This window comes from Phragmites australis, chromosome 21 (assembly GCF_958298935.1).
Source record: "Phragmites australis chromosome 21, lpPhrAust1.1, whole genome shotgun sequence".
Taxonomy (NCBI): domain Eukaryota; kingdom Viridiplantae; phylum Streptophyta; class Magnoliopsida; order Poales; family Poaceae; genus Phragmites; species Phragmites australis.
Genome location: NC_084941.1, coordinates 496,124 through 521,156, shown reverse-complemented (window position 1 = coordinate 521,156; position 25,033 = coordinate 496,124). Strand labels below are relative to the sequence as shown.

Here is a 25,033-nt window from a genome sequence, read left to right as displayed (position 1 = left end):
AAGCCTGAAAGAGATCCGCCACATTCATTGCTGCGACAACGGGTCCCATTGTTGGAACAAGTTGACAGATTCATTCCAGACATATTCGTTCGACAGCATTTCCATGTCGCAATATTTAAACTTTCGTTGCAACTTAGGAACACCTAGCTAGTTATCTTCTAATCGCAAGATTCTCTAGTTCTTCTTAAGGTTGTCAGTCTCGGTTTTAGTTTATTCATCAAAGTGAAACACGAGTGAGAGGTAAAATTGAAGTCTGGGAGTCTCACATGACACTATCTTTCGCCGCATCAACTTGCCCAAATAATCAAAGCAAGAAAAGCTCTGGTCCAGCTCCGGTCAGGATATCATGTCACCTACGACTGAGCCTCAACTGACAGCACACAGGAGTAAAAAATTTCTTGCCTGATGGTCAGCTGGTGATCATCGAATGACGTGAAGGAAAAAAAGTTTCCTTTTCTTTTTCTGATGGCAACCAAGTGATGTAAAAGAAAAAGAAAAAATTTTGGGGTGAGAGAGGCTCGAACTCTCGACCTCAGGATCACTCACGTTTTTGCTATGCTATGAGACCTACGCGCTAGCCAACTGCGCCACCACCCCGGTGGTGATTATCTTCATGATTTATTCATATATATAATATTACTTTGACAAGCAGGATGAGCGAGAGATTGTAACCATGTCCACGATTCGTAAACAAAAAGATCTCCGAACAGCATCAGAATTCAGCAACAGTGAAACTGCAACCATGAAATCAGTGTTAGATTTTTTTTTTAATGTCAAGTCAGCATCAAAATTTCAACAACAGTTGACAGTGCAACCTTGAGGTCAGTATCCTGAAATTTAGGACACGTACTACACGCCATCACTGCCAACGCAAAGTCGCAATGGCGCCAAAAGCAAGCAGCAGCCAAGATCCAAGGAAATCCAATGCAAATTTCATAAAGAAATATTATTATACAGAATTACACAGTCGACATGATCATCGTCGTTGTCGTCACGACATGAATCAGAGGAAAGGAAAAAAATTCAGTTAAACGGCGCAAGCCATCACCCTAGCGCGGACCTGGTCACCTCGTACGCCAAGAAGCACGCGGCGTTCGCCGGGACACTGCGCGCCATGGCGGGTCCAAACCCCTTGTACAGGCCCTTCACCCCGTCGGCCGCGACGATCTTCCTCAGCGCGTCGAGGGACCCCGTGTACCTCGGGTTCTTGTAGTCGTCCACCTGGAGCACGCTCTTCACGACGTCGGTCGGGTACACGAAGCCCCAGAAGGAGGCGCCGGCGAGGCCCCCCGCCACGATCAGCGAGCCACGGCCGAGCTGGGAGGTGTCCTGCCCGCCGGCGATGAGCTGCTTGATCGCCTCGTACACGCCGAACATGATGGCGTTGCCGGGGACCTCGCGCGCCAGGGTCGGGAAGAGGCCACGCGTGCCGCCTTCTGATTTGAGCACGTGCTTAGCGATGTCAATCGGACCGCCGTATTTCACCGCCGCAGCGGGCCCGGCGACGGTGGCAGCAGCAGCGCCTCCTGCACCGGCGGCCGGAGCAGGTGCAGCAGTCGCTAAGGCGCTCTGGGCTTGCAACCTGACACGAGATGAACATGCAAGGATCAGTGCTCTGCTTCATCTGCAATGAGCGGCACGCCGGGCTCGGACCGCAGCACGGCCTCCATCTGCCCCTTGACGGTGAAGAGGACGGCGTTGAAGGCGGCGACCGTGGCGAGGGGCGCGCCCATGCCCTTGTACAGGCCCCGGGGCCCCTCGGCGGCCAGCGTCTGCCTTGACGGCGTCGACGGCGCCGGCGTAGCGGGGCGGCTGGCCGGGCTGGCTCTGGAGCTTCACCTTGATGGTGTCGAACGGGTGGCCCACCACCAGCTGCGCGGCGCCGCCCACCGTGCCGGCCGTCAGGTCCTTGGCCACGTCACCCATCTGCCATGCACGCTTGCAAAGTTCAGTTCAGTTTGTTGCACTTGCAATCTGGCGGTCAGCTAGACAGTTAGTATTACTCAGTTTCATTTCTTCTTACTTGTTCAGTGCACGGCTCTTTTTCTTCTTCATTGTTCGTTTATTTTCGTTCAGTTAAGAGTAAACTCATGAGCCAATTCGACCGATTGACAACCGCATTTCCAACTGCTCACAGAAGCATACGATGTTTCTGACCAAGATGAACTCTATCTTTCTCTCTGCTTTCTTTTGCCTGAACTGCTGAACTTTTGCAGTTTGCAGTAACCTAAAGGAGAATGCATGTATGGGTGGCTCGGTGTATTTGTAGATGGCCTATGAACCTGGACGGATTCCCACCAGAAAAGGCTCTCTTGTAGTGGCATCTATTGGAGTAGGGAGACAAGTTTGTTCCCATAGGAGACGGCACAAACAGAACATGTACATGCATGTTCAGGCATTGTAACAGCACAGTACGCCACTACCCGGCGGACCATTCCAGCAAGAGCAGCCGTCTCAAGATCTTGTGCCACAAGAAAATCAATTGTAGGCCTGAGGAGGTGGAGGACACATTTTTCACTAGATTACGCAAAGAAGATCAATTGGGATGGTTGTGCTATCATCCGATAAATCGGCGCCAAATCAGGTCGTCGAAATCCCAAACTAAGGAGCAAGACAGAGAAGTCTACCAATGCCCATACCCAACCAGACATACATACACTGATGTGAAAAATCAAGGTGAGTGCAAGGGATTCATACTTGGGCTAGGCGAGGAGCAGAGCTTTGCAATGGTCAATGGAGGTGAAGGCCAGGTACGGCCGCCTTCTCCTCCTCACCCAACGACTCAGCACGCTCCTCCACAAAACAATTGTCGAGGGAATAAAACTCAGGACACTCACCACCAAACGCTACAACCCAACAAAACCAAATCGAGGGAAAGGCCACCATCTCAACATCACAGCGCCACCACTCCCACGCCACCGGATCACCGTCCGATGGCCATCCATTACGACAAGGCCCATATTACTCACTCCACACATGAACAGGTAGGTTATCAAGCTTACTGCTACTTATTAAACAATCTTGCCATTGCTGCCAAACTCCAAAGTTTTGAAGCACAAGTTGTTGCATACTTGCAGCAAAAAGATTCTCAAAAATGCTGACCATTGTTCCGTTCTGAACTGCTCTCCAAGGTGTGGCTCCATGGCCATGTCAGGAGAAGAAATGGAAATGACAACGGCAACGAAATCACCAATCAGCCTAGAGCCGATCTTGTTATCTCGTACGCCACGAATGTCGCCGCATTGGCCGGGACACTGCGCGCCATGGCGGGTCCAAACCCCTTGTACAGGCCCTTCACCCCGTCGGCCGCGACGATCTTCCTCAGCGCGTCGAGGGACCCCGAGTACCTCGGGTTCTTGTAATCGTCCACCTGGATCACGCTCTTCACCACGTCGGTCGGGTACACCAACAGCCAGAGGGCTGCCCCGGAGAGCCCTCCGGCCAGGATTTGGGAGCCCCTGCCGAGGTTCGATGTGTCCTGGCCACCGGCGAGGTACTGCTTGGTGGCTTCGTACACGCCGAACATCACCGCGTTGCCGGGAACCTCGCGGCCCAACGTCGGGACGAGGCCCTTGAAGAGACCTTTCGCGCCGGCGTCCCGGACGACGTGCTTGGCCACATCGATCGGGCCTTTGGGTAGAGCCGCGCCGGAAGCAGCAGCTGCCTCGGCTAAGGAACTCTGGGCTTGCAACCTGCAAGAGGGGAAAAATATAAAATTTAGAAGCAACTAAATGGTATGGTCAAAAGGTTTAAGTTATTGTCTAGCACTCTCTTTCTTGAAAAGATTTCAGGAAACATAAAATGCAGAACAGGTGACAGCAGAGCCCCTGAATGTAGTTTGAATCACACCATATATTCTGCATGAACCTGACTTGCAAGAACTTCATTTGCAAACTGAAAACACAAGCACATAAAAGCTATGGCCAACTCTATTTGTTTGTATTGACGCAAATGAGTTTTTCAGCTGTCCAATTTTATGGCGTCAGGATTAGAGCACTATAGCATTACTTAAATGGCCGACGCTTATGCTAATCCAACTAGGCATGATACTACGATGCATGCGAGATGACCACTATCGCATACATGGCATACCCTTATGCTAATCCAGCTAGGCATGATATCATGCAAGTAGGATGAACTCAGAAACACTTGAGTGCATGGCAATTTAGTATGATCATGCCTAACATCTGCAGGAAAGTGCCATTCGTAGTAATAGAGTGAAAAATATCAGGACTTTACCACAGAGGTTCCAGTTTAACATGTAAAATGCCCAGTCACTAGATCAAGCATCCAACCATTCAACTAAAGGATGGAGAAATGAAAACTGGCGTTGCGCCGCTGACCTGCACTTGATCAGTTCCGTTGGACACGCCAGAAACGAGACTGCAACTCCAGCACCGGCGCCCGCGACAACCTGCTGCTTCACCGTCAGCGGCGCACCGGGTTGAGACCTCAGGAGAGCCTCCATCTGCCCCCTGACACTGAACAAGACAGCGTTGAAGGCCGCAACGGTGGCGAGAGGCGCCCCCATCCCCTTGTATAAGCCCCTCGGCCCTTCGGCCGCGACGGTCTGCTTGACAGCATCGATGGCGCCGGCGTACTTGGGGAGCTGGCCTGGGGCAGGGGTGGGCTGGCTCTGGAGCTTGACCTTGATGGTGTCGAACGGGTGGCCGACGATGAGGTTGGCAGCCCCTCCGACGGTCCCGGCCGTCAGGTCCTTTGCAACGTCCTCCATCTGCTAAATGCAACACAATTCAATTCAATTCGCCAGGAAGCTACGACAAACGCTAGAAAAAAAAAAGAACTCTTTTTGCTCAATGTAAGCAAACATTCATGGAAGAATTTTGTGTCAAGCACCAGGTTGTGTGGATTAAAACTCAGAATGAGCTCGCACAGAGAAAGGCAAACTAGCAATCAAATCCACCGTGGCATCATTAACCCTTTGAGAAAACAGGTTATCTGGATCAAAGTTGAGAATGTTTAGAACCTAGAACCCTTGTTTTCCTGGGGGAAGAGAAGGTGAAAGGGGTTGGTGGAACACCAAACTCGTCAGGCGCATCAGGGTTCCTCCGTGACTCGGAAAACAAAAGGCGAAGCACTGGAGCTGAGATCCGAGTTTGCTCACATACATGAACCTGGCACCTCGGCTTACCGATCCACGATCGAACGGGCACACCAAATTTGAGATACGGCGCAGTGGATCGCAGTCAGATGCCCTTGTTGCTGCCGCCAACAGAAACACTAGTGGCGTGGAACGGATCGTGAACTAGACGAGTAGGGAGGGCAAGCAATGCGCGGACCTTGGAGTTGGTGCCGGTGCCGGGGGTGGAGGTGGCCGCCGCCGCCTGGTACCCTTCCCTTGGGCCGATCCGATTCGAATCGCGGATGCTGATCGATCGATGGATCAACTGGTTGGTTGGTTCACGGCTCCTTGGGCGAGGAGGATATAGACAGAGGCAGCTTAGGAGCATGTACAATAGGTACTTAGAGTAGGTGTTTATAAAAATAAATTGAGTTTTTTTTTCTTAACCCCAGTAGTGTAGGTGTTTAGGCAAAGAATGAGGGTTTATTTAAGCACCGCGGTTTATATTCATGATAATAAGATAGTTAACTATATTTAGTTTTATATAATCTTTATTTATATTAGAAATTATAATTTTTAAACACCTGCAGTCTTTGTTTGTATTAAAAATTATAATTTTTATATAAATATTTAACACTCTTTTTCTTTAAATCTCTAGCCATAAACATACACGTCCGAAAGAAGCAGCAAGATCTGATCCGACCTGACCTAAGCAGAAACATCACATATTTCGGAGCAGCAGCTCTCGAAGATCGGATCTGATCTGATCCGACCCAAGCAGGAAGAGTAAGAGGAAGGGGAAGAGGAAGAGGAAGGTGAGTCGGATCGGATGGGGTTGGTGGGTGTGTGAATGCATGGATGCACCATGCTCACTTGTCTGACCTGACCAAGCAAGCAAGAGCAAGCCAACCAAAACCAACCCAACTCGATGCCTGATCAGATCGCACATGCCTGCAAAAACTGGCACCCAGATCAACCAACCTCCGGCCTTTTTTTACCCAAAGCAAGCAAAGGCTCTTTCTTCGGGTCACTGCTACTCTACCAACACAAACCTGCACCCAGGCTACAAATTTTGGAAGAACCAAAACCAAATGCTTAGGGATGGGCATGGATCGACCCATGAGCATCATTAATCCACTCTAATTTAATTTAATCAACTAACTAGATAATATGCTAATGCAAACTTTACACGGAAATAGTCACTGCATAGTAAAGCATCTAAATTTGTACGTTTGGTGTACTCCAAGTCACACACCACTGTCACTGCACAAAAGCCACCAAAGCAAGCAAATGATAAGCTAATGTGCAGCTCTTTTCTGCAAATTGCACCAGCATATTCTGAAAGCCAAGTTCCATTAACTTGTATATAACAATAAACAGAGGTCAAATATACAGTCATATGACATAATATCTGCAACTATGACATCATAAACATAGGTACTAGAAGATATGTTATAGCCAATAGACATCAAATTGTTGGGAGTTTCAGTGACCCTAATTTAGCACTACAGGTTCATATATGGCAGTTGGCACCACGGTTCAGAAAACCGACGGTAACCGCTCAAAACCGTGATAACCGACCTTCTCAGTCCGGTCCAGTTTCAGAAACTGAACGGTAACCGAATTTGAATTAAAAAATTTAAAAAAATAAAAAAATTCAAAAAAATTCAAAAAAAATTCTTAAAAAAACTAGACACAATTCTAAGACCTTCTGTGAAAAAACCTTTCAAAAATAATGTCATTTGCATCATATTCTATAGGGAGAAAGTTTTAAAAAATGAAAAAATTGAAGCGTGTGGCTCAGTTATTAACTCATGTTAATGAAAATTTTAACATGCAAACACATATTTTTCTTGTGTAAAACGTATTTTAAGAGAATCTTTAAAATTGATTTCACTTTATTTAGAGTTTTATTAATTTCTCTATGATTTTTACAAAGTTCACAAGCATAAAGTGAATATGTTAAGAAACAGTACTGTAATTAAATATTTCATGTCTACTATTATTTTTCCTACGTAAATCATAGTATAAATAAACTAATGAAAGTGGTTTCACTAATTTTTGAGGTGTGATGGGTCAGTTATGAATTAATCTAGTCGCAACACATTTACACAATCATGCATGTTAAAATAAATAATTCATGAGTTCATGTACTTTTAAAAGACATAGGACCATGTAAGAAGACTAACAAAATTAGTTTCATGATTTTTGGATTAGCAAAGAGTAAACTATGCATTTAACTTGGTTTAACAAATACAATTTCTCCCAGAAAATTTTGAACTTTTTTATGAGTATAAATACTTTTATCATGTAGATCATGTTACAAGGAAACCAACAAAATTTGTTTCACTTGATTTGAAACTCAGATGAATTAGTTATTGATTTTATAAAATTAAGATAATTTTTGGATTTTTTGTTGAACTTCACTGAAAATCGAGAAAACTGCTTGATAAATCGAGAAAACCGAGCGGTTACCGAGAAAACCGAGCGGTTACCGACAATGCGGAAAATTCGAGAAAACCACTCGATAAATCGCAAAAACCGCTCGGTAACCGGTCCAAACCGACCGGTTACCGAACGGCTAAAATCACGATTTTTTTTTCCAAATTTCAAATTTTGCCAAATAAATTTTCTCCAAATTTTTTTGAATTTTTGACTGGTAACCGCGGTTATCGCGAATTTTCAGTTACCGCCGGAGCTCGGTATCCGATCGGTAACCTTAACCTTGGTTGGCACTCGAAAATGAGCTGCTAAACGGATCTTTCACACTGCCTATAGATGTTCAACATGACAAACTTAAAAGAAATGGAATTAACACTGAACAAGTGAACAAGCAGCATAAATATCAGTTCAAGCAGTTGCAATAATTACAGTTTATTTGCCTCAGCAACCATCAACTGTAATAGGAGTGGAAGTTTAAAGACAAAAGATTGAAAGGGATACGATGTAAATCTGGCTACTAGAAAAAAGACAAACACATGTAAGTTATGTTCAGATGTATATCAAGCAAACAAAAACAGTAATCAGCTAGCTAAGTTAACACAATGCATGCCTCGTTTAGCTGCACAACTAACCCTTCTGGTTCAAAACGTTCCATCCAAGTCCATTTCAACAACACTTCCAAGATGCAGGGATGCAGGTTCATTACTACATTACAATGGTTTATTTCATAATGGATACGGAAATGCTCTAAATCAGTAAGCTTTTCAGATTTGGAAATGCTAGTCCTCACGCTTTGATACTAGCTGTTTTGGTACAGGGGAGAAACAACGAAGAGGTAGCACTGGGGGCAAAACGAGGAACTAGCTATGAGCATTGAGCAGGTACGACTACACTTAGTACAATTATATAAAAGATAACCATGAATCTGTTAGTTAACTGAGTTCACCCATAAGGAAATAAGCCCCAGAGCTCCATAATAATTGGTCATATACAAATATTCAGCTACAGTATATATTTGCTGTTTGACGTTATCAGACAAACATAATTCCCATGTAAGAAAATTGGAAGTACATATTTATTTTTGTTTTTGTTTATAAGCAGCAGTATTTGATTTCTGGAACAATTTAAATAAGATATTCATACCATCAGAATTATTTACAGTACATATTTTAAGTTTTTACGGTTCTATAGAAGAAATGTAATTCTCAGATGAATAAATTGTAATTGCGTTTTCCCTATTGTCGTAGTATTCTTTCTTAAACGTATCACTGTCATTTATGTTATTGTTCTTGCAAGAAAGTCAGTGTTAGCGTTTCTTCTGCTGTTGTTCAAACTGACTCATTATTGATCTTGAACGCATACTTGATACTATGTTTATTATCTGGATATAGATCATATCTTCTGCATGCTCACATGTTAGAACTACTCCATTTAAAATCATATATGTCTTCACATGTTATAGATTATAAAAACCCCAATTGAATGCTTGAGTTTAATCCTTTTGTTGTGCCATACAAGGTGTTTGGATGTGTTTGTTTTATCATGACTACAGAAGTTCAGTGAGAGAAAACTTGATCCGCATTGTGTTTTTGTTGGATTTTCTCCTACTCGGAAGGGTTGTAGCTGTTGGTGCCCTATTCAACGATGTTTTTTTATACCATGGACGTCACTTTTCATGTCAACGAGTTCTTCTATTATTCATCTTGTGATAGATAGCTTGCACCTTTCTTCCTCAACCAATTTTAGGATTGGTCGAGATGATGAAAGTGGCAGCCTACTTCTCAGAACTCAATGCCTAAAGACCCTCGCAACTGTAAGTGGTCTTTATTCATCTTTGGAGAGGCTTCTTTCATCGGAGCGGTATGGTCGAGATGGTAGTGGTTACAAGCTCACATGATGGTTGCATTAGAGTAGTCACACTAGATAAATATAAAACATATTTATATAGAAATCGATTTAGGTTTATTTTGTTTAATTAAGCTGATTAGATTTTAGAATCTTTAATTCACCCTCTCCTAAAATGTCACTGGTCCTTACAGATCTATAGTAGGGCACATCGTCATCCGATTTTAGAAGCACTTGCCGTCTAGTTAACCCGGTGGACTGCGAACACCGAGCTGCTTCTTCTGACCGAGGGCTTTGAAGCTCGTGGCCTTGCTGCTCTGAAGAACAGCGCAAGGTTTTCAGGCTCCCTGTTGCATAGCATAGCAGTGACCAAAGCAGTGCCTGATTTGGCTCGGCAGGCAAACCCGCCGATTGGGCAGCCACTGACACAACAAACACTAGGTATGTCCTGAGGCGACCAAAATAGCCACACAAACCACATGGCTCATTTCTTTAGTATACTACTACATGGTTTAATATGTTCAAAATCGATGAGCTTTTCAGATTTAGAAATGCCTACGCAACTCACTATACTAGCTGTTTAGGTACAGGGGAGAACAAAGAAAAGTACCATACAGTAAAAAGGAGTATCTATGTGCAAGTACATAGAAAAAAAAACTATATTTCCATAATAGAAAAAGTACCACACAAAATAAGCACAGAGCCCTCTAACAACCATCTAATTTAATCACAATCAAACACAGAGCCATCACAAGTCAGTATAGCACCATCTATTTTGATAATCAGCCTTGTATCCAAGGCCTGAATAAAGTTGAGCTGGAACTGTACCAAACAGACTCTAAATTACTAAATTTTCGTACGTTTAGAAATTCAGAAGAACAAGACACGCTAAAAGCTGGGAAAAATAGTCAGCAGCAAACTGTTGTTCTGAAAATCAGATACTACATGGTACTTTAAGATATGATCAACTACAGAATGACCAGTAGATTATAAGACCCGTTTGGCAGAGCTTCATGTCAGATCTTGCGTTTATAAGCTAGAAAAAGTGATTTAAGTCTCTATTTTTTAAGACTAAAATGGATCACCCAAAGACCCTCAGTGTACCCACAACTCTAGCTCTACGATTTTCTAAAGCTCAGAATACCTAGGAGCTGAAACTCTGCCAAATAGGACTAAAAAACACAGATGATAACAAAATAATCACTTCAGACATAATCATCACACCCAGATACAGGACAATGGTTGAAACTTGAGACAACCTAGACAATAGTCGCTGCGAAAAGATCTATTCACAATTCTTATATAGACTGGTTGTAGATGTCCAACAATTGCCTAAATGTTCATATATTGGCGGTTGGCACTCAACAATAAGCTGCTAAAAGGATACCTATTCACATTTCTTACATACACTTGCCATAGGTGTTTAAATGGCAATCCTAAAAGAAATGAGATCAACACTGAACAAGCAGTATAAAACAATCAATTCAAACAAGGCCTGAGTGAAGGGCTTGACTAAATTGCAAGATTTGTTGCACTAAAATGTGTAGAAATCACTTGATGATTATTAGGTACAAAAGTAAAAGTAACAGAAAGAATGAGTATACTTTCAAATCACTTAATGATACAGATGTACCATTAAAATATTGCTGTAAGCAAAAAGTAAAAATTTGCAATTAAAAGCGTATCGCCAAGTATAACATACACCCTTCGCCTATCCAAGGCTAAAATATAATTATTTGAGCTATTTAACGAACTTCGCAGAACGATTAGCTGAAAATGCTGCAAAAACGTTTAAGTCATAGAATTAAAGAAAGTGGGCAGGAAAGAAATTCACGCTCAACTAATTTTAATGCCGAAGGTCCTACGGCCTAAAGGTCGGGGGACGGTGTTTAATAAATGCTTCGCGTCATTCTAATGTCGAAGGTCCCTACGGCCTAAAAGTCGGGGGACAGTGTTTTATAAGCGCTTCGCGTCATTCTAATGCCGAATGTACCTACGACTTAAAAGTTGGAGGGACGGCGATTTCAAAAGGCAAAAAGTTAGTATTACAATGCCGCACTAAAAAACTTATTGACAGTACAACAAAAACCATCAATAACTTTATTCAACGAATTCATCAATACACGGATCAAGAAGATCCTTATACAGCTGGCTAACCCTGAATTGAAATGCGGTGCCTTCGCTTGCATGAAAAGGTTCAAATGGGTCTAACGGAGACTCCTCAAAGCTGTACGAAGAGGTTGCAGAGGAAGTAACAAACGAGCCGAAATCATCTTCGGAGTCATGAATTTCTTACGAAGGTGGAGGCCTTCGAACATAACAATAACCAACAGGTCCATGATGAGGATCAAGACTCTCGTCCTCCGGCTCAGGTTTCGGTTCAGTAAATACATGCGGCGGAGTGTAATCTCCACGTGCGATTCTACGATTAATTCAACGCTCCCTTCGAGACTCTAATTCCGAAGGGTTAAAGGATTCCCAAAATGCCTTAGCATCAGCGTTCCTTCTCTCGTAAGACCTAACCTTTCCTCGCCAGTACTTGTCGAACCTTGTTTCAGGGTAAAGGCGACAAAAAGTTTCCCAACAAGACCAAGATCAGGAAAAAAAATTATCCCTCATCATAATGAAAGAAATGGCATCTTCAACAACCTGCGCAGTGTCCGAAGACGGAACCTGCGCAGGAAGTGAAGGTGATCAAAATATTTAAACAGAGACCAGAGCACAGAAATCACCATATGCTTCGGCGGCTGGGAGAAGGCTCTTGCTGGATTTAGCAAGCCAACCAAGAAGTCCATCAAGACCAACTTGTCGGACGCTTGGCGGCACGGCCGATCGAAGAGCCCAACTTAGCAAAAGTCTGACGAAAGGCTTCGCTGGCTTCAGTTGTTTTTGGCTCAAATTTCTCAGCATGCTCTGCGATGGCGATGCTATATAAGTGCTCCGCCTTCGCTAGTGCGTTTCGAAGGCGCGAGATCTCTTCTTTATCCGACTGGTTGATAAGCTGAAGCTCAAGCAAATTCGCGTCGGAAGCTTCAGCATTTTTGCGAAGACCGGATAGCTCGATCTCTAGGTCTCGCTTGTTCGAGCCAAGATCTTCAAGTTGAAGGCTAAGATTCTGTGAAACCAGAATAGCCTCGTTCGCTTTCAGCATATGCTCCTTTTGCTGAGCTTCGGCATTTTCAGCCCGCGCAAGGTACTGGGACTTTAACTCCTCCGACGCCTTCGCTGAAGCCTCGATCTGCTCTGAGTGTTTGTGTGACAATATCGTACCCTGAGATGGTAATTAAATGTAAGAATAGGCTAAAAGACACTAAAGTAAAATAAAAATTAGTTATACCTTCGAGCACAGAACGTTGAAGGCATCTACAAGTTCGGAAGCAGGCTTTTCAGCTAGTTGCATTTCAAGTCCGGGAAGGGCCAAACTATCGAAAATCTTCTTCGCCTCCTCCACCTTCCCGGAACCCGGCTCGAATGACGCAATCGTCAGCGCTTCCAGGGGCAATGGAAGACCAAGGGCCCTGGCCGCCAAGGCTACCTCGACGGGGCGAGGGCTCGCCCAAACCTTCGATATCAATGGCCTTTCGGCCTTCAGATGAGCTAGAGTCCAATGGAACATCTAGTGATTCCACCCCTCCTTTAGATTCTTCAGGCTCTTCGGCCCTTCCCACCTCCGCTAAATTTATTTCCTCATCTGTTTGAGGACCAGTTGTTTCGTCCTCGTCGTCGCCGAGATCGAGGACCGGAATGGCCACCGGCTCACTGGCGCTGCGTTCCGGCGAAGCGATGGGATTGGTCACAGAAACCTTCGGATCATCTTGGATCCCGGGCTCACCTTGAGTGTCTTCGGTGTCGGTGGCGTCTTTATCAGCCGCCATATCATCGGAGATAAGTTCGCGGCGTTTCTTCCGAAGGGCCAAGGCCGCCTTCGTTCTCCCTCCTTGCGGCGGAGGAACTACAGCCTTCCTTTTCCTATGAAGCTGCGTAGCAGAACCTTCGCCGGTATCGGCAGGAACAGAGCAATCTTCGGATTCAACCACCGAGAAAGAGGAAAGTTTCGGTCGGTCCTCGTAAGTGAGACCAAGCAAGAGAAGTATGGCCTTAACCTCCGCTTCGGCCACCGTCAAATCTGATTCACAATAAAGTAAGTGAGAAGAATACCAAATCAAAGCTTAAGTAAATGCAATACAAGGTAGTAACAGTATACCTAATTTCCCCGAAAGATCGAGAATGGGGCGACTTAGACCCTCGAGCCCTTCATCGCCGAAGGATGTAATAGCCCACCCGTCGCTGAGTGGCCATACTCCAGCGGCCACGAACTCTTCGACGAGGTCCCTTGTGCTCAGGTGCTTCGCGCACCTGGTAAATGCCTCGAACGCCTCACGTTGGCGCGGCTTCAAAATCACATCTGGGGCGGTGTTGTCGTCAACTTCCTCCAGCTTCGATATGAGAAATTCCTTCTGATCTACCTTGTGGTAGAACCACCAACACGTCCAATCCACTGGCCACTTATTCTTGTAGGCCACCGCAGGTGTCGCCAAGCCAAGCCGATATGCGAAGTTCACGCAGCCATAGCTAGCTTTGTACTGTCCGTCGCGCTTGACAACCGGCTTCGGTTGATGATGAAGTCTATGCGCAGCGATGAAGCCCCTGGCCGACGCTTTCGCTCCTTCCGAGCGCGCCGCCCAAGCGAAGAGGCCGAGCCGAATGATGGCATTCGATGTCAGCTGGTGCAAATATACCTCGAACAATTTAAGAACCTTCGAAACCATATCATCACAAGGCAATCAAAGCCCAGCTCGGATATAGTCCACGAAGACAATAGCTTCATCATCCATTGGCGAAGGGGTACTCTCATCCTTCGGGAGTCTGACCTTGGATATATCGCTAATCAGACCATCCTTGGCCAGGCCAGCAATCACAATCTCATCGACCTTAGAATGCCCAATAAAGTACGTCTTCGGCTTACCAGATTTACCCTTCGGAGCCATGGAGTCCTGGAATAGTTCTGGAAGAAGAACAAAAGAAATCGGATGCCTTCGCTAGAGAGCAAGTGCGGAAGGTCAAGAAAGGCTTCGTACGAGAGCAGTCGCGTTGACAGAAAACTGGGTAGATAATTTTTTCTACAACAAGTATATATAGGGGGTGAAACAAGACCTCGCGGCTCGCGGCGGAAATTGAACCGACGTTTTAGTAATGGCTGCAGACAAAATAAAAATAACCGAATTTTACGGAATGAAACCCCCCGGATAAGATCTAAAATGTCAAACAAACGTAAGTTCAAACTCTAACATAAGTTAAGCCTTCGACGGGCCGAAGGGGAAGGTGTTCGGTAATACCATTTTTATCCACGGCTTCGTCCCATCGAAGAAGGACCTTACCCATGGGGGGCTACTGTTGGGGATAGCCTCACTAGCCCCCTTCGGTCACCAGGTCGAAGACTTATGATACGCAATGTTGGCTGACAGAGACTACAGTTGTTCTCCTTGCAAGGTTTCGACCGAAGGTCGAAGGCAAAGTGGAACCTTCGGCACGGAGTCAAAGGCCTTCGCAAAGCGGCGAAGGTCAAAGCAACCTAACAAAGGACCGAGGTAGTCGTCGAAGGCGAATCCTCTATAGAACCTTCGGAAGAAGACCGAAGACCATGGCGCTTCGGGATGCTGGAGATGACCGAAGGTGCGCCGAAGGGTCCGGCGGCAGGCGACCCTTCAGACTTTGGCGAAGGGGATGGCCTTCGCTGGAATCTAAGACAGAAGAAGGGCGCAATTGTAAACATGACAGTGTAATCTTAGTAGTACCAAAATACCCCCGAATATTCTAGGAATATAGCAATTGGAGGGGTAAAATTGTACATTGTAACAGTGAGTGGTTGAGTACTGGCTATAAATAGCCTGCCACTGTAGCTGAAATGACAGGTGAAGACAGTTATTACCACAGTTACTTCTTAGTGAGCGTGTTGAGATTCACCAAGCCTTCGGCTCTCCCGGTAGTCTAGAGGCCCACCCTCGTGTTGGTTACGCAAGTTCCAACAAGTGGTGCAAAAAGTAATTAGACCAACACAAACAGCCTTCCTTCCGGGTCGTTACATAATGGAAGGTGTGGTTGTCTTACATGAAACTCTTCATGAGATGCATAAGAAGAAGGTAGATGGGGTAATTCTTAAACTAGATTTTGAGAAGGCTTACGACAAGGTGAAATGGTCATTTTTACAACAAACCTTACGTATGAAGGGCTTTTCATCTAAATGGTGCGAGTGGATTGATAAGGTGGTTCGTGGAGGAAGTGTAGAGGTAAAAGTCAATGATGATATAGGACTTTATTTTCAAACACATAAAGGCTTAAGGCAAGGTGATCCCCTCTCTCCAATCCTATTTAATGTGGTTGTGGACATGCTGGCCATTCTCATTGAACAGGCTAAAGAGGAGGGGCAGCTCACGGGAGTCATTCCAAACCTTGTTGAAAATGGACTCTCGATCTTACAGTACACTGACGATACAATCATTTTTATGGATCATAATTTAGATCAAGCCAAAAACATGAAACTATTGCTTTGTGCTTTTGAGCAGTTGTCTGGCTTGAAGATAAATTTCCACAAAAGTGAGTTGTTTTGTTATGGAAAAGCTAAAGATTGTGAAGTTGCTTATTCACAAATTTTTGGATGCCATTCTGGAACTTTCCTTTTAGATACTTGGGCATTCCTATGCACCATAGGAAACTTTTGAATAGAGATTGGAATGAAATAGAGGAGAGAATCCAACGAAAGTTGAGCTGCTGGAAAGGAAAGCTTTTATCTTATGGGGGTCGTTTAGTTCTTATAAATTCGGTTTTAAGCAGCCTGGCTATGTTTATGCTTTCTTTTTTTAAGTGCCTAGAGCTGTCCTAAAGAAATTAGATTATTATCAATCATGTTTCTTTTGGCAAAATGTTGGGCATAAAAAGGAATATAGATTAGCGAAATGGAGTATTCTTTGCACACCTAAGGATCAGAGAGGATTGGGGATCCTTAACTTAGAGGTGCAGAATAAGTGCCTGCGTAGCAAGTGGCTCTTTAAATTAATTAATGAACATGGGTTGTGGCAGAATCTTTTAAGAAATAAATATCTGAGAAACAAAACGATTGCGGAAGTGGTCCATAAGCTGGGGGATTCGCAGTTTTGGACCGGTCTTATGGCGGTCAAACAAGAGTTCTTGAGGCTTGGCTCTTTTAGATTGCAAAACGGTACTCAGATAAAATTCTGGGAGGATGTTTGGATGGGCCAAACCTCTCTAAAGGAGCAGTATCCTTCATTGTATCATGTTGCACGTAGGAAAAATAATACTGTAGCAAATGTTTTTGGGTCAAGACCCCTGAATATTTCTTTCCGTAGAACATTTGTAGACGATAATTTAGCAGCCTGGAATGATTTGATCTTTAAGATTGCTTCTATTCGTCTGAATGACAGTCATGATACGTTTCAATGGTCCTTACATCAGCACGGGCATTTCACAGTCCGATCGATGTACACAGCATTGATTAGCGAGTATGTCATTCCTACTAATTCGCACATTTGGAAGTTAAAATTTTCACTGAAGATCAAAGTGTTCTTGTGGTTCCTTCTTAACGGAAAGATTCTAACCAAAGACAATTTAGCAAAAAGGCGATGGGAAGGTAGTACCAAATGTTGTTATTGTAACTCTATTGAGAATATACAGCATCTATTTTTTTATTGCCAATTTGCTAAATTTATATGGCGAGTGGTTTTCGTTACTTTTGGCATAAAACCTCCTACAAGTGTTTCCAATCTCTTTGGCAATTGGCTTAATGGGTTAAGTCAAAATCTTAAACAACACGTTTTGGTTGGAGCAAGTGTGTTATGTTGGTCTATTTGACTTAGTCGAAATGACACGGTCTTTAACAAGGTAGCTTCTCAAACTTCTATGCAGATTCTTTTCAGGGGTACATACTGGTTCTGCTCTTGGTCCTTACTACAAAAGGAGGAGGAAAGACCTCGTATAAGGGATGCTTGTCGGCGCTTGGAGACCACAGTGATGGAAGTCTATGCCCAATATGGTTGGCAGTTTAGTAATAGGCTCGGTGCTTAATTGCTGTGTAATAATGTTGAGGCGTCATATACTGCTTCTTTCTCAACCCGGAGTGTCGGGTTGTGGTGTTTCTTTTGTAATAATGAACGGTTGTGTGCATAACTTCATTCATAGGCCAAAATAGATGCTATTCCTTTATCTATAAAAAAAATAGGATAAGTCCTTCAGAAGAGTTGGGGAGACTTCTGAGGTCTCCACAGTGTTGATCAAGGCATGCTGGTTATCTTGATTTCCTTCCAAATGAAGATGCTAAAAACCAACTTCCTGCTCCTGTCCAGTTCCACGACTGAAATGGTTGTCTCCAATGGATAGAAACTCTTGATTGATCGAACTATCATTTGTTATTTGACCCTGCTGCTGAGGGAAGTTTTGCTGGTGGATCCCCCTCTATACAATATGCTGGGCAGCAAGGGCTTGAACAGTCTCAATTTTATTTTATTTTTGAAACAGACGGCAGGAGATCTGCCGATTTTATTAGACATGGAGTAAAAAGAGTACAAAGAGAAAATACAAACTTATGAAGGGAGATTGGAAAAGGCCATGATCGGAAAAATATTCGATAGGCCAAAACAACAACCCACAACCCGAGCCGACACCAATGACGCAAAAACACAACTCAGGAAATTGAGGATATCGCTTTGTAGAATTCCTCTATATGATCTTTAGTTATTTGTGCAACCCTGAGTGCGTCTTCTCGTTTTGGAATGTCCTTCGATTCCTCTCTTTCCAAATATTCCACCAAAAGGTAATTACAATACCATTGAATTCGCGCCAAAGTTGTTTGTCGATATTTTTAGGGGTACTGCTCTTCACCAACTGGTTAGAGTCTGATACTGATTGAATTGCGGCAAGTTGTGTAGGTGCAGCCAATGCGAAAATGTGCATCCAAACTTCTTTTGTGTACACGCAATCTTTGCACAGGTGTACGGTGGTCTCACACTCTTGGTCACACAGCCGACAAATTTGGTTTCACAGCCAGTTACGTTTTGCTAAATTGTCCGCGATTAGGATTTTATTTTGCATTAGGATCCATGAAAACATTTTGCATTTTGGTTCTGTTTTGGCCCACCATATCTTCTGCATGTTATATCTCTTAATGGATCCAACGAACTGAATTTCATATGCACTTATTGTGGTATATTGGCAATTTGTCGTCCACGTCCATGAAATTTTGTCCTGTACATCGGCCTGCAGGTTGATGTCTCTCACAAGCCGCCATAAGTCAGTTAACTGTTGTAGCTCTTCTTCTGTTTCAATCATTCATACATATCGTAGCAACCTTTGATGGGTAAGGCCATATTTGACTTTGAAATTTTTCCTCGATGATTTGTCAAAGATGAGGGGTGCAATGTTGCGTGGTGCATTCCCATTCAACCAACTTGAGTGCCAGAAAGTGGCCTTTTCCCCATTCCCAACCAACACCTTGGTCGATGCGTTGAAGAGTGCCTTGTCTTTTTCATCGCACGGCACCGACATACCTTTCCATGGTTGGTCTTGTTCTTGGCATTCAAACCATAGCCATCGAAGTCTCAGCGCCCTCGCAAATTTTTCCAACTCTAAGGTACCCAAACCACCTAGTGCTTTTGGTTTGGTGACTGTCGGCCAATTAACAAGACAGTGCCCCCCTCACATTTTTAGGGACTTCCCCTCTCCATAGGAAACTCCGTCTTATTCGGTCAATTCTCTTTTGAAGCCATTTCCTCTCTGTCGAGGTTTGCAAAAATAGTCGCATCGTCCGCATACAAAGAGCACCAGAATTTCGCCGATCTTATCAATAGAGGCATTAAGATATTTTGTTGTGCGGCTCGTTAAATGATTTTCTGAAGTGGGTCAATGGCTAGGATGAAAAGCATCGACGACAGCGGATCGCCTTGCCTTAGCCCTCGTGCATGCTTAAAAGGTTTCCCCAGAGTTCCATTCAACAGGACCTGCGAGGAGGAGGTGGCCAATAAGAAAGAAATCCAATCTCTGCATTTTTTACCACAACCGAGATGTTGGAGCATTTCAAGCAAGTATGGCCAGCTTATCGAGTCGAAGGCTTAGAAATGTCAAGTTTAATAAACAATGCCGGCTCCTTGTTCTTGTGAAGATCTTTGATCACATTTTGCATGTAAAGGAAATTGTCTTGAATTGACCATTTCTTTATGAAAGCACTCTGCCCTCTTTGAACAAGGTCATCTAGGTGAGGTGCAAGCTGATTTGCAAGGATTTTGGTGATGATCTTTGCAAGCCTGCTAATAAGGCTTATTGGACGGTAGTCATTAACTGCCACAGCCTCGAGCTTTTTGGGAAGGAGAACTATATTGGCAATGTTTACCAAATGTAGCTTATTCGATCCCATCCTATAGAAAGTCTGGATTGCTTCCATTAGATGTTCCTTGACTATGTCCCAGCATTTTTTATAGAACAGACCGATGTATCCGCCAGGGCCATGTGCTTTTTCTGGGTGCAAGGAGTTGATTGTGTCCCGCAGTTCTTGCTCATCGAAAGGTGATTCAAGTCTTGAAAGGTCTCTTTATTGGTATCCCAGAGCATCCCAGTTGATAGCTAGCTGGCGTGGGACACTAGTGCCAAGCTGTTCAACATAATATTTGTGCAATATTGCTTCCTTGTCATGGTGTAAAGAGACCAGTCCCTCATCTGTTTGCAGCGTCTGAATAAATTTTTGCCGCCTCCTACCATTAGCTTTCATGTGAAAAAACTTTGTGTTTGCGTCTGTCTTTTTTATGTGGACGCATCTTGAGTGCTGTTTGGCTCTCATTCGCTCCAGCACCGCTAGTGCCTGCAATCTGTATCTCAGATGTTTTTTGAGGTCCAGCTCGTCCAGGGACAGAACTCTAAAATCTTGTGCCGCGTCAAGCAAGAAAATCACCTTGCGAGCTATTGCCATGTGGAGCTTGATGTCTCCTATATTTTACTTTTTCCAAATTTTTATAGCTTTCGCCGTTCTATTTAGCTTGACGTGGAAGAGCATAATTGCATTTGAGACAAGGACCAGCTGTGACCATGCCGTTTTAACGGTGTCCATGACTCATGGCATGGAGGCCCAAAATGATTCGAAACGGAACGAAGTGCTGGCCGGCTTCATTGCTTCACCTGTTAGAAAAAGCGGTGCGTGATCAGACTCTCCTGAAGATAAAGCCTGTAGATAGGATGCCGAAAAGAGTAGATCCCATTCAGGTGTCTCTAGGAGACGATCTATTCTTGTTAGGGTGGGTTTGTTCTGCTCATTGCTCTAGGTGAAACGTCGACCATGTAATTTAAGATCCTTTAGCGCCAGGTCGTTGATCGCTCTTTTGAAACACCGCATCATTGGGAGGTTAAGCTGAGAGTTGTTTTTATAAGCCACACTAGAGATGAGGTTAAAATCCCCAGATAGTAGCCATTCCTGCTTCATCACTGGCTTCAGCTTCCTGACTTCCTAAATGAAGGCAATTTTTCATTATCCCCTTGCGGGTCATAGACTGATGTCAAAGACCAATCAGCTAACATGGTGATCATCACTGAAATAGTGTGTTGAGAGAGCTGCGGTTCAGATAGAGAAAAGAAATTTCTGTTGCAAGCGATAAGAATACCTCCATTGGCGCCAATTGATGGGAGTTCTGCATAATTGTCGATAAAATCCGGTCCCATGGCCTCCAGTAGGAATTGGGAGGTCCAAGACTGAATTTTTGTTTCTTGCAAACATACTATTGTGTCCCCATAAGAATGTATAAGGATTCTGACAGTTGCTCATTTGGCCTGGGCATTCAATCCTCGTACATTCCAGCATATGATGTTACAGTGGTGCTATTACATGATTAAAGGATCGAACAACAGAGCATTGCATTCTGTAGGTGGAATGAACACAGATAGGTGCCACCCTAAACACCCGTTCGATTACATGTAGATCTGGTAGCGGATCATCAGCAAGTTTTGTTGTTGCAAGGAGGCTAGATTGTACCTCGATGGAAGCAGACTTAGCAGACAAAATACAACCTGAGGCATACAAACTTAAGACACAGGGACGACAGTCTGAATTGGAGCAAAAGAAACTGGAGGGGCTAGAGGCCTTCTAATGCTGGAGATGTCTTGGAGGAGGTACATCATGCAAAGACAGACGACGAGGAACTGGATGTGGTGCCTCTTTCACTATGAGGTGGACTCGCCCCCTGGGTTGGCGTCGGCGTAATCCTGTTTCGACCACCCTTCTTCTACTACTATTTTCCATTGTCCACCAGGGCCTTGATCAGTTCTATGGCCCGACTGTGCGAAACACTGCACATAACACTTAATCATATCAGAATCATAGCTTGTAGAGGGCGACAGAGGCCCCGGTCTTTTTTCTAGAACATCTTGTGCCATTTGCATTGGATCTTTGCCAGGGGTTGATTTCTTAGCTAGTCTATCACTTCTTCTAGGCGTGCAAGCGGAGATTGGCTCATTTTGAGATGGCACAGGTGTGTTAATCATCGGCGTGCACTGCATTATGGATGTTTCGATGGGGTTGGTGACTGAGGCAATGAACACTTGCACATCAGTTACCTGCGCGTGTTCGTCGTCGCCTGAAACATCTTGAGTAGACAGCCCTTCTTCTACTGGGATCTCCCCATCGATACCAGCACCAGTGTTCAACTGTGTGACCACCGGCATTGCCATCGGGCTTGTCAGAGCTGGCTGATGAAGGTCGCTGTCAGGATTCAACTGTATGGTCGCCGGTGTTGGAGAATACACTGGCAACGCCGTCATTGGGCTTGTTAGTGTGGGTGTCTTCTCACGTTCCCCTGCTATGAAGAGGTCAGAGCCAATCTCAGAAAGCATGGGATCAGAGTCTACAAATATACTCGGTATTTGGTAGCTCATCTCTAGGCAGGATGTGGTTCGCATCGTCAGCATCAGTGCTGAATCGAGATTGGTGGTTCTACCACTTACCAAGTACTGTGACTAGTGGGGAAGCAGAAGTCACCTTCGGTCGCCACTTTTTCTTACTAGTAGTGCGCCTGCTTCAGAGCACCAGGCTGCGTGGCGGTGTGACAGAGCCTTACGCGGCGACGGTCGTAGTGGGTGCTTAGATCCCACCCGCGCACGAAGTCTCGTGTGTCGTGGCAGGGGCACGCGAGGCATGCCCAGAGGGAATGACTATGGTTCCGTCGTGTACCCCGCCTGCTGTGGTCTTCATCTAGGTCACCGTCTTGGTCCCGGTGGCCGCCACCCCCGTGGCGGCAGCTCCTGGTCGGTGGAACATGGTTTGGTTGCACTCCTCCATCAGTTTCGCCATACTGCCAGTCAAGGATGTGCTCCCAGCGCCTGTTGCTGTGACGGTGATCTGGGGGATTATCAGAAAGAAAGGCAAGATCTTGAATCACCTCTTGATGGATAAATAATATGTACGTCTGCCCCCTTTTTGACATCCGTAGGCTGGTCGTAGTGGATCTCCACCATGGGCAGAGGAATGGATGTCAACGGGAGCTCGCAGCCTGCATCAGTGATGGGGAGCCATATGATCTTTGGGACCTCGCTTGGATTGCTGCACCAGGCCCACAGATCATATGTTCTTGTCCTCTCTCGGCGCCTTGATTGTTCTTCGACATAGTGGATGGCGCATCGCCGGCCGATCACAAGCGCCACCACCTCCTCGAACCAGGCGTGCGACGGCAGTCCTTCAATCCTAAGACGAACATGAAAATCAAAAGCTATGGATTCTGCATACCTCGTCTCGCTCCATGCTGCAAATCTGAAGTCGCGACCGTGGTATGGCAAGTGGTTGGTGCGGACAACCTCATCTCTGATGAGCTGACTGTTGAAAATGATGAGCCAATCTTCTGGATGATGCTTCACCACCTAACATTCATGAACCCTCACTCCAAACTCTTGAGAGAGGGCATTGGCTAGGATGTAAGTCTCTGTGTCGGGTCGGTTGCTTGCGAGCCAACAGACAGCCGCTTTGCTGGCCAGGTGCTCCCGACGGTGCTCGACATCCCATGTCGATGATACTGTAGCAAAATCTTCTACCAGGCGTGCGGCTGGGTCACCGAGGAAACTGACCATCGACTCAAGTGCAGGCTTGGTGTAGGAGTTGGAGTGAGGGTGAGCCGAGCGGGGATTGTGGGTTGAGATGGGTTGCAAGTAGACTTGGTTGTGGGTGGGAGCTCTCTGCTTGCATTCAGTGGAGCGGTGGCCAAATCTATTGCAGCGCCAACATCTTGTAGGATCTCGACACTGCTACTCTGTGGTATGGAGCAAGGCAGTTCAGGCATTTCCCCTTTGTTCTTCTTAAATAGGCTTCAGGTCTCGGCTTGCTCTGTGTCGTCCATGGCGTGCCATGGGTTGTTGCCAGTTTTGGATGCACTCTGTCCCTTCTCCACCAAAATCTTGGCTTAACTGTGCTCCATTCGACCTCATTTACTGATCGTGTTAGAGCTTTGCGTTCCGCCGTGGTGGAGATTTCTGCAAATGGGACAATTATGACTGAGGTGGTGCTGTGAGCTGGTAGGTGCCTCTGGTGCTTGGTGCAGGCGTTCTGTTGATTCCTTGTGCTATCGCTGCTTCCATACCGAATGCGCTGAGCTGAGGACTGGACATGGCAAGACTGTTCGCTGTGGTGGTGCCTTGGGGGCTCATAGCTTGCAGGAGAAGGACAGCGATGTTCTTTGTGGCGTGCAGGTTCCCATGGCGAATTGAAGGTTCCCGGCAGGGCTACCAGTCGCGTTGGGCTCAAGGAGCTATTGTTAATGCTGGTAGCTGCGATCTTTCCCCTGACCTTCAGATTCACTGCAATCTTTGCCTGGTGCATCGGCTCTCTGTCACCATTGACTGGACTAGAGGGAGGGGAGGTTGGCACTGTCTTACCTCTATCATTGAAGACTCTTGGATCTTGACTTGAATGCGGCGAATGATTTGCTGAGCGGTGGACTGGGAGAGGATCGGCTGCTGCTAGATCCGGCTCTTTACTGCCTCCGCGTAGCTCTACCTTCCGGTCTGCTCACTCCTTGGCCTCTGCTCGGTGTCGAAGGGGGCGCCATATGAGGTGAATCCGGCACCAGCAGCTTCGAGTTGACCGCTCTCCGACGGATTTGGCATACCAGCCTATGGGTTGCCGCTTGCATTCTGCTCGGGCGCTTGAGACACCTGATCTGGCTATGCTCTGCAAGACTGGTGGCCGTAGAAGGATCTGGAGGGCACGGGCGAGTGGATCTGTTGGAGTGAAGGGGAGGAAGATGGGGATTTGGATTGGATTTGGGGATTGTTGGTGGATTGGCATGGCATGTGGAGTCGCCAAAGCGTTGTTCGCGTGAACGGCTCCATTGTGGCTCTGGGTCACCCTCCTCCCTCGACAACAATCTCAATTTCCCCTGGCCTTCCAAGGGGTGTGTGTTTCAGTTGTGCGCTGGTGGATCGTCCTTGAAAGGTTGGACGGATGGTCGGATCGGATGGACAGCCGGATCAGAGGGATGCAATGTGTGTGTGTGTATATATATCACATTGCGCACCTTTTATGGCCTTACCATTATGAACTATAAGATGCATGTATAACAATTGCATCCTGTTTTAGCTACCATGAAAAGCTATAGTGTCTTATGTAAACTTACACCGATTTCCAGGAAA

At 45.4% G+C, this 25,033-nt stretch overlaps 2 protein-coding genes, 1 non-coding gene and 1 pseudogene across 5 annotated transcripts; all 4 read right to left on the bottom strand.

Moving 5' to 3' along the window:
- Window positions 1-503: 503 nt before the first annotated feature.
- Window positions 504-597, bottom strand: TRNAM-CAU (transfer RNA methionine (anticodon CAU)). Its single transcript has 2 exons — window positions 560-597; window positions 504-539 (listed from the first exon to the last, which is right to left on the bottom strand). It is a non-coding gene; the product is annotated as a tRNA-Met (tRNA).
- A 332-nt stretch (window positions 598-929) lies between these two features.
- Window positions 930-2,806, bottom strand: LOC133903905 (mitochondrial carnitine/acylcarnitine carrier-like protein; annotated as a pseudogene).
- Window positions 2,807-3,193: 387 nt separating this feature from the next.
- LOC133903903 (mitochondrial carnitine/acylcarnitine carrier-like protein) lies at window positions 3,194-5,492 on the bottom strand. Of its 3 annotated transcripts, none has more exons than XM_062345383.1 (3): window positions 5,301-5,492; window positions 4,344-4,738; window positions 3,194-3,692 (listed from the first exon to the last, which is right to left on the bottom strand). In XM_062345383.1, exons 1-3 carry the CDS (start codon window positions 5,469-5,471, stop codon window positions 3,194-3,196), a joined length of 1,065 nt encoding a protein of 354 aa, XP_062201367.1. In that variant the 5' UTR covers window positions 5,472-5,492. The 3 variants fall into 3 exon arrangements, with proteins under 3 accessions (XP_062201367.1, XP_062201368.1, XP_062201369.1); XM_062345384.1 differs by having other exon boundaries at window positions 4,344-4,735; window positions 5,301-5,486; XM_062345385.1 differs by lacking the exon at window positions 5,301-5,492 and adding an exon at window positions 5,153-5,278 and having other exon boundaries at window positions 4,344-4,735.
- A 5,977-nt stretch (window positions 5,493-11,469) lies between these two features.
- LOC133903734 (uncharacterized) lies at window positions 11,470-13,577 on the bottom strand. The gene is made up of 2 exons (XM_062345178.1): window positions 12,708-13,577; window positions 11,470-12,641 (listed from the first exon to the last, which is right to left on the bottom strand). Exons 1-2 carry the CDS (start codon window positions 12,984-12,986, stop codon window positions 12,165-12,167), a joined length of 756 nt encoding a protein of 251 aa, XP_062201162.1. The 5' UTR covers window positions 12,987-13,577; the 3' UTR covers window positions 11,470-12,164.
- Between the last annotated feature and the right edge of the window lie 11,456 nt (window positions 13,578-25,033).

What these genes read in the sequence shown, in the direction of transcription:
- LOC133903903 (XM_062345383.1), bottom strand. Translation starts at nt 5,471, where the DNA reads ATGCTCCTAAGCTGCCTCTGTCTATATCCTCCTCGCCCAAGGAGCCGT. An exon ending in GCACCGGCACCAACTCCAAG is followed by an intron (nt 4,739 to 5,300) that starts GTCCGCGCATTG and finishes TGTTGCATTTAG; the next exon opens with CAGATGGAGGACGTTGCAAA. An exon ending in ACGGAACTGATCAAGTGCAG is followed by an intron (nt 3,693 to 4,343) that starts GTCAGCGGCGCA and finishes CCCCTCTTGCAG; the next exon opens with GTTGCAAGCCCAGAGTTCCT.
- LOC133903734 (XM_062345178.1), bottom strand. Translation starts at nt 12,986, where the DNA reads ATGTTCCATTGGACTCTAGCTCATCTGAAGGCCGAAAGGCCATTGATA. An exon ending in TCAACGTTCTGTGCTCGAAG is followed by an intron (nt 12,642 to 12,707) that starts GTATAACTAATT and finishes TTACCATCTCAG; the next exon opens with GGTACGATATTGTCACACAA.